General features: G+C 57.3%; 1 protein-coding gene across 1 annotated transcript in view; it reads right to left on the bottom strand.

The window, feature by feature from the left end:
* The window catches only part of LOC116877012 (maestro heat-like repeat family member 5), a 65,996-nt gene that overhangs the window by 16,619 nt on the left and 36,512 nt on the right, over positions 1 to 12,865 (bottom strand). The window contains exons 15-19 of the mRNA XM_032873461.1: positions 12,497 to 12,601; positions 11,709 to 11,844; positions 11,243 to 11,415; positions 7,470 to 7,619; positions 6,569 to 6,723 (exon numbers count right to left, since the gene is read on the bottom strand). Of these exons, the coding sequence (XP_032729352.1) occupies positions 6,569 to 6,723; positions 7,470 to 7,619; positions 11,243 to 11,415; positions 11,709 to 11,844; positions 12,497 to 12,601 (719 nt within the window). The remainder of the gene's footprint in view (positions 1 to 6,568; positions 6,724 to 7,469; positions 7,620 to 11,242; positions 11,416 to 11,708; positions 11,845 to 12,496; positions 12,602 to 12,865) is intronic.

Raw genomic sequence — 12,865 nt, 5'->3', positions numbered from 1 at the left:
GCTACTGTAAAGTTTTTGCCTTGACTTTGAATGTCACGGGGCCACGGGACAGTCTGTAGCAGAGGAGAGACGCGGTCCAACTTATCTCTGAAGCCTCCCTCTGGCTGCTGGGACTCCGTGTGAGCCTGTGATGTCCTGACGGGCTGTGAAGACGGGGCAGCTGGAGCTGTAGGGCTCCCTGAGGGTAGGTCTGGGTGTGGAGAGGACAGTCCGGGTGGCCCAAGAGCTCTGGCTTGAGAAGCTGGGCAGATGGCATCGGCGTGGGGAAGCCCCCAAGAGGACAGTTTTACGGGGATGGACAGCGGCGTGGCCCAGGTGTGTCCGGTGTGGAATGCCTGCCCGACATTCACGTGCTGCCGTCTGGCAGGGTGAACACTCGGGCCGGGGGGCAGGCGTCTGTATAGGGGATACTTAGAGCCGCGGGAATGGAGGCGGCCATGGGGAGATGAGTGTAAGTGAGGGGAGCTCTGGGTCCCGAGCCCTGTGGCCCTGTCCTGAGAGATCGGAGACAGGAGGGACCGGCAGGAGGTGGAGCCGGGGCAGCCAGGAGCCGGGAGGGCAGCCTGGGAAGGACATGGAGGAACCCGAAATGCGTATCGCTGAGGACTAGGAGCCGGAGGGAAAGGCCCCGTACTGTACGGCTCTAAGTCTGCGACATTCTGGAAAAGGCGAAAGCGTGGAGGCAGGTAGAAGATCGGCGGCTGTGAGGGGTCGGGAGGGCAGAAGGGATTTTGGGCAGTGGCGCTACTCTGGAGGACAGGCGAGTGGTGCATGGACTGCGCGCCATCCGAGCCCGCGGGATGGATGGTTGGCGCCGGGCCGAGCCCCACCTCGCTGCGGGCTCTCGTTGATGACGCCTCAGAATGGTCCCCCGGCTGGAGCCAGCACAGTGGCCTGCGCCGGGTGCTAGCAGGGGGGACAGCGGCGGGACGTGGCGTTCTGCTGATTCTTCTATGAACCACAACTGCTCCGAAAAAGAAAGCCTATTAATTCAAAATAGAAGGGCTGGGAAGAGACACTTGACACCTTACTAAGGAAAGAAAAGTGGGTGCTGCTGGGTTTATGTCCCGATGGACAGCCTGCCCCTCACGGTCTGGGTTAGCACCGGGAGGAAGCGCCTCTCTGAGGACGACAGGCGGCACCGCCCCCTGCAGCACAATGGCAAAAACGAAGAACCACTTTAAGGAATGTGTTTAGCGGCAATAAAATGAAAAAGAAATGAAGTGGGGTGAGCGTGGGTGGAGGATGCGCGGGGGGCTGGGACCGATGGCGCTCAACCCTGTCGCCAGCTGGAGGGCACGACCGAGATCCCAGCTCTCTTGCGGGAGGCGGTCTCGCTGGCATGGATTCCATTCCTGAAAGGAGCCAGCGTGACACACTGTGGGTTGTACCTACACCGGCGGTGGGCAGCTGGGGGCTGACCCAGCAAAGTCACCCTCAAAGGGTAAATGAGAAACACGGGAGAAAAAGAAAGACAACCTAGCAAGCCAAGTGTAAGTCCACGTAGAAATGCGAGATGCGCAGGGCCGAGAGCCGCTGGGCAGGTGTCAAGGAAGGGTCACGGGGGCCGTTCTGTATCAGGTGCTGAGAACCTGAATGATGCTACAGGAATTAGGACCTTGGGTGTCAGCAGGGGGACAGGCGAGCAGAGCGCTGCTGAGTCCAGACACAGACCCCCGTCCGCGGGCACTTGGCCGCCAGGCAGGGAGCCTCCTGTGCTCCGGGCACGGGCTGGGCTTGTCACTAAAGGATGCCGGCCACTACACAGAACAGGAGCCCGGCCTCACGTGCGCACCATCTCACTTACTGGGCGGCCGGGACCTGAGTTCGAAAGGCAGTCAGTCAGCAGAGCTTCTGCAAGATCCTGCGTGGGAAGCACGGGACCTGCGCTCCTTTTCATCGAAAGGCAGATTCAGGGAGTGAAAAGACAAGCCGCAGAGTGCCTGCCAGGAGAGGCTTTCCACACAATCGGGAGAGGCTTGTACCCAGAAGTTCCTGGGAGTGGGTAAGAAAAAGAGGGACGTCCCAGTACAAGGATGGGTTGGGTCCTCGACGCACAGATCACCAAAGACAATACTCCAAAGGCCAAGCGCTCAGCACCATGATTTCATTAGCAATGTGCAAATGAACGTCGCGACATGATTTGTGCACCAGGTGGGTGACAGTTTAACGAGTGGTTAGAAAGTTGGGACTAAGCGTGGATGAAATGTGGAGCGAGGTCTCTCGAAAACATCCCGGCAGGAGCGTGAGGCGACGCGAGCCCTTTGGAAAACGATCTGATGGGTCCGTTAACGTTGGGTCCATGCAGAACTCCAGGGCGTTTGTGTCCTGAACGCGCCCCCGGTGGGGACGGGACACGCCCCCGGATGCGCATGGGGGCACCTGGGAGCACGTGAGGGTGCGTTAGTCACAGACCCAAGCAGGCGACAACCCCAATGTGTGGCAGAAGCGGTGATCGGTTTTCATGAGGCTCTAAACGGCCACAAAAACGAATGAACTGCAGCCACAGGTAACATACCGGAATGAATTGTAGACACACACTGTTGACGGGAAAAGCCACAGGACACAAGAAGACTGGCGGGGCACCTACCACCCCGCTCTGTTCACAGCGTTAGGGCACGCCACGTTGTTTCTAAGAATGCTTCCGACGTTTTCTAAGAAGCTTCAGGTGCTTCTGAGAAAGAAAAATTATTCCAGGTGGACATCTACCCCCATCACAGAGGTGGGACCCCAAGAGCCGCTGGTTCCGTGTGAGGATGATAACCACCGACCCGGCCGTCTGCGGAGGGGAACAGCCAGGAGGTCTGCCGGCCTCCAACGGAGCGCTGGGTGCAGGGAGGGGCTGCTCCCGAGGGTCCGAGTCACGAAACCCGATCTGGGTCTGAGTTCACACCACAGCACGGCTCAAAGAAACCCCCGGGCACAGACTTGAATCTGACGTGGTCCCCGGGCTGGCAAGACGCCCACATAAGCCCAGGTTAAGGACCCTCAGCGTCAAGTGCATTCCCGTCCAGGACAAACGTGCTTCTCGGGATGGGGGAGGAAGGTATAAACTCAGTGCAGGCCAAGGTGAACCGCAGACCCCGGGGCAGCTGAAGATAAGGCGGTCTCCAGGCTCCTCGCCCTTCAAGTAACCTTGAAAAACCACATGGAACAAGAGGGAGGGAAAAGTAAAATCGCACCGAAACTGTGACCTCAGAGGACACCTGAAGTTCGACATCACTGTAGGCAAACAAGAGAAGTGCCCATCACTGCTGCCGCCAGGGGCTCTGGGGTCCAGGAGGGGGAGGAGACCGCGGGACACGGGGGAAGGAAGCCAGAGGCAGGGCTCAGAATTGAACCCACTCACCTCCAGGAAGGCAAAGTCCATCCCAGGCCGACAAGAGGGAAACAGGAGAAAAGAAGGGCACTGACCACAGGAAAGGGGCTGATGGGGCTGGTGCCGTGGGAAGGGCAGCCTCTAAGATGCACGGCTCCGGGGAGAAAAATAGGGGAAAAGAACCAGGTGCCTTTGGAGAGTGGGCGGTGACAGGGACTATGTGGAGGAGGAAAACGGAAGAACCTACAAGAGAGAAAAGAACCAAAAACCTCCAAAAATCCACACCCCAACTGGAGGACACATGACCTTTTCACCTGCCACCAAGATAGTCCACTAAATCCTCCAGACTTTGCTCGATGAACAGAAGAGGGTGCCATTGAACTTGAAATCCTGTAGAAGCCTCCACCAGTGTTTGATAGGAACAGGAACAGGAGTAACAAATCCACTGAGTTATTGCAAAACAAAACAAAATGAAATGAAATGAAATGAAAAAATCAAAAATAGAAAAAAATAACCGGCCCCCAACCAACAAGGAAGGGTTCCCCTCCGAAGCAGGCCCCGTGCAGACAGCACTCCTCAGACTCCAGCGAGCACCCAGACACAGGAACAGCCACCTTGAGTTATAACTTCCGAAAAGAAAACCACCACCACCACCACACCTCAGTAAAGAAAGGAACAGAGGATTGGCTGAGTTTGGGAAAAGGTTGGAAGAAAGGACGAAATTATCTCCGAAGTGGAAAAAACGCAAGATGTCCAAGAGGGACGATAAGAAGTCAGCTAAGGGGCATCGAGGGAAAGCAGGAAGTCGGCACGAAAGACGTGAAAAGGATCAGAGAGGAGGTGCTGGAGATGGAGGACGGGATCACCTAGCAGCTTGGAAGGGCGAGCTTGTCAGGGGAATGGAGCACGTGTTTCAAGCTATCACCCAGAGAACGTTCCAGAAACGACAACCAAAGGCCTAGTCTACACATTCAAAGGACCCACCAGGTCCCTGGGAGAATGAACACAGAATGGTCAACGCTGAGGCCCCTCTTAATAAAATTGTTCAGTTCCAGAGGTGGGCGGACACCCTGCAAGGTGTCCCGGAAGCAAGACCTCTTTCGAAGGCAGGCGTGTTGATAAAGGAAAAAGAAACCACGATAGGTAGACCTTTCAGTAACAAAGCAAGGCAACCGCAGAGCAGCACTTGAAAAATACTCAATAAAAGCAAGTGTGAACCGAGCCTTTTATGCCCAGCCGAGTTGTCCTTTAAGCACACAGGAGCCCTCGAGAGCTGTCTGTTGGAGGCGGGTCTGGTCCGGCACGGAGAGGACTAGAAGCTCCCACAGAGAATACACGGTGAGAGCTTAGATGACAGAACAAGGGGCCGAGGGCATAAAAATGGGTCGGGAGCACGAACATAGGGACTATTGCAAAAATACGTCTTCTTTAATTAAAAACATTAAGGATCCAAGAATACACGCCCCGTAGAAGAGGAGAGCAGTAGGGCACGCCCACAGCACGTAGGCAACTGTGGGGTGTTGGGCAGAGTGGAGACGCCACACACCCATCGTGTGGATAAGTGGGAAGGAAGGGTTGGGCTCGCTCATTAGAAGGAAGGGACTAGCGGTTCAGAGCACACATCAAAGCCGGGCTCTGTGCTGGGTGTGAGATGACACACACTGGGCAAGAGGGGAAAACGGGGAAGCAGACAGGCTTCCGTTGTCCTGGTAGTAGACAGGGTGGAATTCGGGCCCCGGGAGCATTACACGCAACAAGGTGGGGCACTTGTCTATGCCGGAAGCTGCAATTCCTAAGGAAGGTATACGTTTGCATAAAGAACGTGACGGCCACGCAGGACGTAAAACCCGCAGGACGTGGAAGTGTTTGTGGACAGAATGTGTTGGTCATGGCTTCAGTGTGCCGTTCTCAGTACAAGACAGAACAGAGTGGACATTGCCAAGTCAGGGAACATCACGGTCCCTCAGGCGCATCTGTGGACACACACTTGGAACCCTCCACATGACGGAGAAGATACAGCCTCTTCTCATGGGCTGGTAGAACCTTCATGACAGCTGTTCCAAAGGTCGGCAAATCCCAGAAAGCAGAAACATGACAGTGGCCTTCTCTGATCCCAGTGCAAAAACAAACAAACCAACCCCAAAAACAAAAAAACAAAAAAACTAGAAATTACAGAAGCAAAAGGGCCCTTCCACATGGAAATCAGAAATCTTTCTGGAAACGAGTCTTGGGGGCTGGGAGCTCATGGGAGTTCTCTTCTGGGGGCTTCCGATTTTTCAGTAGAATGGGAGCGAGGTTGGCGGCAGGAGGAAGGGGCCGTGTGGACGGAGGGAGGTGTGGGGCTGGGAATTCAAAATGGGGAGTTTAACTGAGGGAGGTTTTGCAGGCTGAGTGTGACAGAGGGGACGAGGGACTTAGGTATGTCCAGGAAGTAATTAATGCTGGTAAGGAGGGGGTTGAGGATGGGGGAGGGACGTGAGGAGGTGGGTGGATAGTGGACCAGAGGCTGTGGAGGGCAGAGGCTCACAGGGGTACCAGAGGAGGTGGCCTGTAAGGGGGTGCTGGGGGGTGGTGGAGAGAGATGCCCCAGATTGGAGGTGTCCGAGCCAAGAGGCTGACCGTGGGAGTGGGCGGCCGAGGCAGGAGGGAGGACAGGATCGGTGGGAGAGAGGGGATCCAGGCATTGAGACGTTGGGCTGAGAGAAAGCCCCAGGATTCAGACACGGGGAGTGAGTAAGACCGTGTCCGCGATCAGGAGTGACCCTGCAAGGACCCAGGCATGACAGAACGCAGGTGCCTGGCGGGTGTGTAGCTGGGGGTAGAGACTGAACCCCTGGGGTTCAGAGCTGGGATTCGTCCTGAGAAAGTCGGTTCCACCCGAAAGGGCTCTGTGGACACTGGAGGCGGGGGAGGGAGGAGAGGTCCTTGGAGGAACAGGAAGGAGGGCGACACTTTGGTGTTGGCTGGGGTCTTGCCCGGGGCACCTCGGGTCCCAGGCACTCTCATGGTGAGGTGATGGAAATGAGGCTGGGATGGAGGAAGAACGGGGAGCAGCTCCTCCCCAGGGCCTGCCTTGGGAGACCCGCAGTCCGTGAACGGGGCGTGGGCTCCTTCCCTGTGCCCAGACCTGCGGGGGTCCCCATGGGCTGGGAGGGGGCCGGCAGGAGGGCAGAGGTGGAAGCCCCGCCCCCTGCCTGGGGGAGGTGGAGGGTGGGCCTTGGGGTCAGTGCGGAGGGTGGGGCTGGGCACCTGTCCAAGGGTATGGAGAAGTCCAGGAAGCTGGCCACCAGCTCCGGCGTGTGGCTCCGGGCTAGCAGGGTGACGGCGTGCAGGACGTCTTCCTTGGCCTGGGGGATGCGGATGGAGCACAGCTGCAAGTGGATGGCCCGGGCCAGGTTGGCAACCTTCGCAGGGAGGCAGAACACGGGGGAGAGGGCTGGTCTGAGGGGGGAGGCCAGGCCCCGCCCCAGAAGTCTGAGGGAGGCACTTTTCCACCCTGGAGTCCCAGGCTAAGCGGGGAGAGGCCCCACTGCCTTTCGCAGGGCATGTGAGGCCCCCCGGCTCTGTCCGAACACTGCCCAGGGCCTGGGAGGCTCAGACACACCCACCTCGACATCTCCCGAGAACAGCACTTGGGCACAAGCTGTCCTGGGAGGTGTCCCCCCACCTCCCCGAGCCACTGCTGGTCTCTCCTGCTGCCTGGGTCCAGTGTCCCCTACCTGGGGCTTCCTTATCTGCAGGACTTGGATCCATCATCCTGTTTCTGGGGGGGCACCCTCACCCCACCGGGGGCACTTCGTGGCCTTTGCATTTCCTATGCTGTCCAGTCCTTCCCTGTGTCTGTCCTTCCGTCAGACTGAGAACTTCTGGGAGGGTGTGTGCCTCCTCCTCCCCCATGTGCTCCCCCAGAGCCTGGCACAGCAGCTCTGTCTGTGCAAGCGGGCCCCAGGACTCTGCAAACACCCCTCGGGGCCCCAGCACACCTGCTTGGGCCATCCATCCATCCATTCGTTCATTCGCGGGACCTGTCTGGGTGGGGTCTGTGTCTCCTGCATCAGGCCCGAGTCCCAGGGTGCCGACTACTGGGCGTCCGTCCCTCTGCCCCCAGACTTGTCCTGCCCCACCCTCAGCGGGTGCCCCAGCCCCTCACGGTCTCCAAGTTGGCCCCGTGCTCCTTGATGGTGGTGAGCAGCATGTCGGCGGCTGCCTGAACGCGGAAGGGGCTGGTGGAGCCCAGGCCTTCGATGGCTGTCCAGATGAGGTCGGTCAGCTCTGCCATCGTGAGATGCTTCATGACCTCCTGCAACAGCGGCGGAGGGGGCAGCTGTCACTGCGGGTCGCATGTGCCCAGCTGTCCGTCTCCTGCCATCTCTTTTCCCCTTCTCCTTGGCTTCAGGCTGCCCAGGTTTCTGAGCACGTCCAGACGTCTGAGCCCCTCTCCTCCAAAACCCCCAAACATGTACCCATTTTGTAGGCTGGCTGCCTGCACATCTCTCTGAGGCTTGGGAAGCGAGAGCGTGATGCCCATCGTGGTGCCGAGGCACAGCTCCCTTCCTCACTCGGACCCCAGTGCTTGTCTTGGGGCCTGCGTGTCCTGGCCAGCCTCCTTTCGTCCCCTCCTCTGCCCTGTCCTCACCTCCTGGACTTCCTCACCTGCTGGCCTCCGCCCAGCTGGGTGCTCCCCATGCCAGGCCCTAGTCCTCCTTACAGCATTTTAATCAGGAGACATTGAGCTTCAGAGTTGGGAAGGGTCTTCACGGTCACCCGGAACAACAATCCCCAGACCCAGACCCATGGGCACCCTCACCACAGCAGAGGCCGGGTCCAGAGCCCAGGCTCCTGTGCCGCGGTAGGACCTCCCCAAGAGCCCGACTGCTCTCTGCCCATGTTCTCCCGGGAGCAGCTCTGAGTCCAGACCGTGAGCCACTCAGGGGAGTGACGAGGGGCCTGGGGAAATGCAATGTGGTGGGTGAGACCCCTGCTCCATAGCCACTGACCACAGTCTTTGAGAGTGGGGGCTGGGCCAGCCTGGGGCTGCCCCGGTAGAACCTTCTGGAAAGACTTAGAGCATTGTTGCCCACTATGGTAGCCATCAGCCACATGTAGCTTCTTAAATGTAAATGTGATTAAGTAAAATTCACTATCTCAGTTCCTCCATAGCACTGGCCACATTACAAGTGCCCAGTAGACACATGTAGCCAGTGGCTACCTGGGAAGTGCAGACAGACACTTCCATCCTCCTAGAAAGTTCTATCGGAAGGCTCTGACTCAGAACATCTGATAATCAGAGGAAGACAGAAGGCTGGTGACCGGGATCCTGATAGAAATGGATAAGGTCTGCAAGGATGTTAAGGGTGGTAACCTGTTTCTTTGCATGTTAGGATATTTGTTGAACTATTTGAAACTCTGTTAGGATGTTTATACTTACATTAGATAGAAAAATTAGTATTAAATAATGCTTGAATATTTATTAGGATAATTATTCTAAAATTTTGGTAAATGTTTGTGAGACTATTAGGATTAGTTGTTGGTTAGAATGTTCAAAGTGATTTTCGTGGAATATTTGTAGTTCATAACAACTTTAAGAAATATTAAGCGATTATAAATCTGGTTGGAACACTTGTTAGGAGATTACATTTAAAATTGGTTTCTAAAATGTTGAATTTTGGTTAAAGTTTTAGCACCGAGAAAGTGAAGAGATGCAACTTGGAATGGTGCTTAGAGTCTCCGAATCTCAGAATACTGCAATCTCAAGATTGGCAAATACCTGGGAGATGTCTTACTTTAGCCCAGGACATGAATACATGTGGAGTGGTGGTGGCAGTAATGGTAGAGATGGTGGTGATGGTGATGGCGGTAGTGGTGGTGATTGCAATGGCAATGGTGTTGGTGATGGTGGTGATGGTGATGGCGGTAGTGGTGGTAGGGGTGGTGGTGATGGTGGTGGTGGTGAACCATGGTGGTGATGGCGATGGCAGTGGTGGTGGTGGTGGTGGTGGTGGTGGTGGTGGTGGTAATGGTGGTAATGATGGTGATGAAGATGTAGTGTACCTAAGATCACAGAGGGAATCAAGGACAGATCTGGCGGCAGATTCCAGGTCAGTTCTCCATTCCAAACCTTCCCGGATCCACTAATCCTTGATCAGCAGGCCCTCTCATCCTCTCTCCTCTCTGTGTTCCTGTCCGTTTCTGTGTCTTGTCCAAGGAGAGAGAGCCAGAGCTGAACATCCACTCCCTGTGTGGTGGGACAGGGAAGGACACAGATGGCCTACTCAGCCTGTCTGAGAGCCTGAGTGTTTAGTATAGAAAATCTAAAGCCCTGAGGCCTCTTCACCACTGGCTCCCTCTGAGCTGGTAGCCAGGGAACCCTCCTGCCCTGCCCCACCTCTGCCCCCAGCCCAGGTTCTTTGGCGTAAACGGAAGTCAAGCTAGGCTTACTTGGTGTATATAATATCGATACATCAATACTTGATGTATTGGCCCCAGGGCTTTGGATTTTCCATACTCAACCCCTAATCGACTGCAACCCTGATGGCTCACTGAGGTTGCAGAGAACACTGGAGTCAGCCAGGACTGGATTCAGACCTTGCTGGGGCTCTGACCAGCTGTCACCACTGCTTTCTCATCTGGTTTGATCTGGTTTAACTTAGTGGGTGTTTTTTTTAAGATTTTATTTATCCATTTGACAGACAGAGATCACAAGTAGGCAGAGAGACAAGCAGAGAGAGAGAGAGAGAGAGAGGAGGAAGCAGGCTCCCTGCAGAGCAGAGAGCCCGATGTGGGGCTCGATCCCAGGACCCTGGGATCATGACCTGAGCCGAAGACAGAGGCTTTAACCCACTGAGCCACACAGGCGCCCCTTAGTGGGTGTTTATTAAAGGCTGTCTCTACCACCAGGCCCAGCACTGGGTCCTGGCACGACCCTGCTTCTGGCCTGGAGGGCTCAAGGTCTAACAGGGGAGACTGACCAGTGTGCCACATACAGGGGTCTTCACTAGCCAAAGGCTCAACACCAACACTGCGCCACAAAATCACTGTGTCAGAGCCATCATGAACTGGCCCTTCAGAACACAAGGCTCCACAAAACACGGCTCGTCCGGTCAACACCAGCGTCCAGCCCACACGCTGGGTCCCAGCCTCGCTCATGTTCAGAGGAGAACACAAGTCACATTGGGCACAGAATGTCACAAAGTTCCAGGATCTCACTGAGGTGATGGAAGGGATATCGGGGAACTCCTGGGCTCCCCCTGGCAGCTGACCAAGGAAGAGCTGGCTGAGGTAGACCAGATGACAGGGCAAGGGAAGCCATGTTCCACCTCTACAGGAGGAGGGCCTGGCTTTCAGAGTAAGAGAGGACCCTGGGAAATGAGGCATGTGGGGATATTTCTAGAGAGTGCTCCTCCTGCAAAAAGCAGACTCAGGGCAGGACGTTGTATGGTGTCTCAGAGAACACCTGCCATGGGAGCCTCCTGAAAGCACCGTTTTACTGGGTGCTCATGCTGGCCGGGGGTTCACAGCACCATTTTACAGAAGAAGACATTTTACAGAAGAAGACAGAGGCTCAGACAGAAGAAGGGGCTTGTCTAGGTCAGAGCCAGGAGGGACAGAGCTGGGACTCAAGCCCAGGCCGCTGACCTCAGGGTCTGTCTCTGACCCCTCCCTCCCATTCTCCCTCTCCCAAGTCCCCAATCCCACGCCAAGGGCCAGGGACTCCTCCAAGCGCTCTAAGTGAATCACCAACGTTAAAGGTGAGATCCCAGCGTTGGTTGTAATACTCACACCCGGCCCAGGCTCTGACCCCCTAGGTCTAGCCAGGCCAAACCAACAGCTGGAAACCCTGTCAGAGGGTACGGTGTTGGGGGTCAGAGCAGAGCGTGGCCGCACCTCCCCACCCAGATCTGCCACCCTTCTAAGGGCTTTGACCTTGATGACTTGGGAGCTGCCAAGCTGGAGGACGCCGTCCTTCGGGAACACTGGCTCCTGAGAGGCCGGCGGAGCTGTCTTCTGGTCTCCGCTGCTCCAGACAGGAGCCCCATCCCCATGGGCCTGAGAAAGCTGCTCCGGGGTCTGCACCTCCACCTTCTGAGTTTCCGTCGCTGGCCAGGGGTGGGCGTGGGACAGGGTGAGGGCTGGGCAAAGGTAGGCTTGGGGTCTAGGAGGGGACAGGAGGGGTCAGGACAGGGTCACTGGTAGTCAGGGTCAGGCCTGTGCTCATCTAGGGATGGGAGTCTGAGTGAGCCTGGGATGGGGGACATCACAGGGCTATGGCTGGGATTAGGGTTTCAGGGCAGATCAGGCGTAGGGTGCGTTTAGGAGTGTGGGTGTGGTCCCAGCTGAGGCCGTGGTTGGGGTGGCAACGGGTCACACTGTGGTGCCCTCAGAGGCTCACCTCTTTGGCACCTCAGGAGCTGGTAGAGGTGGCCCACTCCTTCCAGGCTGGAGTGCTGGGTGGCCCTGTCCGGGTCCTGGCACAAAATCCCCAGCATGCACACCAGCTGCCCAATCCGCTTGAAGTCCTCTTTTGGCTGTGGTGAGAACATGGGAACCAGTGACTTCAGACCCTCCCGTGAGTCTCCATCCTGCTGCGCACTCACCCCAGCAAGGCCGGCATCAGAAATTCTCCGACTGTGTGGCCGGGCTGGGGCTCGGCACCTCAGGACCCTTAGCCGGCCCAGCCACTACAGTCAGCAGCCCAGGGCACACCGGGCAACACATAAGGGGTTGCCCCAAACTCAGAAATCAAGAGGAATCCTATTTTAATGCAACAGCCCTGACTTGGGGTTGGGGCAGGGGAGCACCTCCTCTGACTCCCAGGGTATCCCTCTGAGGAGGACTCGTTTCCTCCCTTTTCATGGGCGAGAAATGGAGGCTCAGGGTGTGGAAGATGCTGCGGAAGGCTTCACGGGGTGTTGCCAGGAGCCCAGCCTCCTGGGTCAGGGGTCCCGGCATCAGGGTTCAGAGCCCAGCCGTGCGGACTGGGTAGGGAGCCCCAATTCCTGCCCCAGCTTGTGCCCTCCAACATGGCCATGTTGTAGGGCATTCCAGGATCCACCCATCCTGGCGGCAGAATTCTAGGGGGCCTTGAGCTCCACGAGCCTGTCAGCCTCCGGGAGGAGGACGGCTTGGCTGGGGCAGCAGAGCGGGTGTGGGATGGGGGCCAGAAGGCTGGATACTCACATCCAGGTAGGGGTTTTGGCTCAGGAATCTGAAAAGGGCCATGCAGCTGTGCATAGCCCGCTGACGCTCGTGTGCCTTCTCCGACGCCAGCCAGAGGTACAGGTGCTGCGGGTGGGCAGGGGAGGGGAGGGGGTGCTGCAGCCGCGCACCCCTGCACCGGCCAGCTCCACGGGGCCAGCCCGACCTCAGCCCAGCGCTCCGGGCTTGGCTCAGGCCCCGCCCCCTTGGCCTTGGCTGCAGGCAATTAAGGCTCCGCTCCGCCCAGAGCCAGGCCCCTCCCCGCCCAGCAGGCCCCGCCCCCGCCAAGGCTCCCGCCCCCCGTCGGCTCAGGCCCCACCCACCCCGGGCAAGGCTCCGCCCCCTCGGCGT

This window comes from Lontra canadensis, unplaced genomic scaffold (genome assembly GCF_010015895.1).
Source record: "Lontra canadensis isolate GAN:19392208 unplaced genomic scaffold, GSC_riverotter_1.0 scaffold49, whole genome shotgun sequence".
NCBI classification, from domain to species: domain Eukaryota; kingdom Metazoa; phylum Chordata; class Mammalia; order Carnivora; family Mustelidae; genus Lontra; species Lontra canadensis.
Note: the sequence above shows the minus strand (reverse complement) of the source record. Positions and strands in the feature narration are given on the sequence as shown.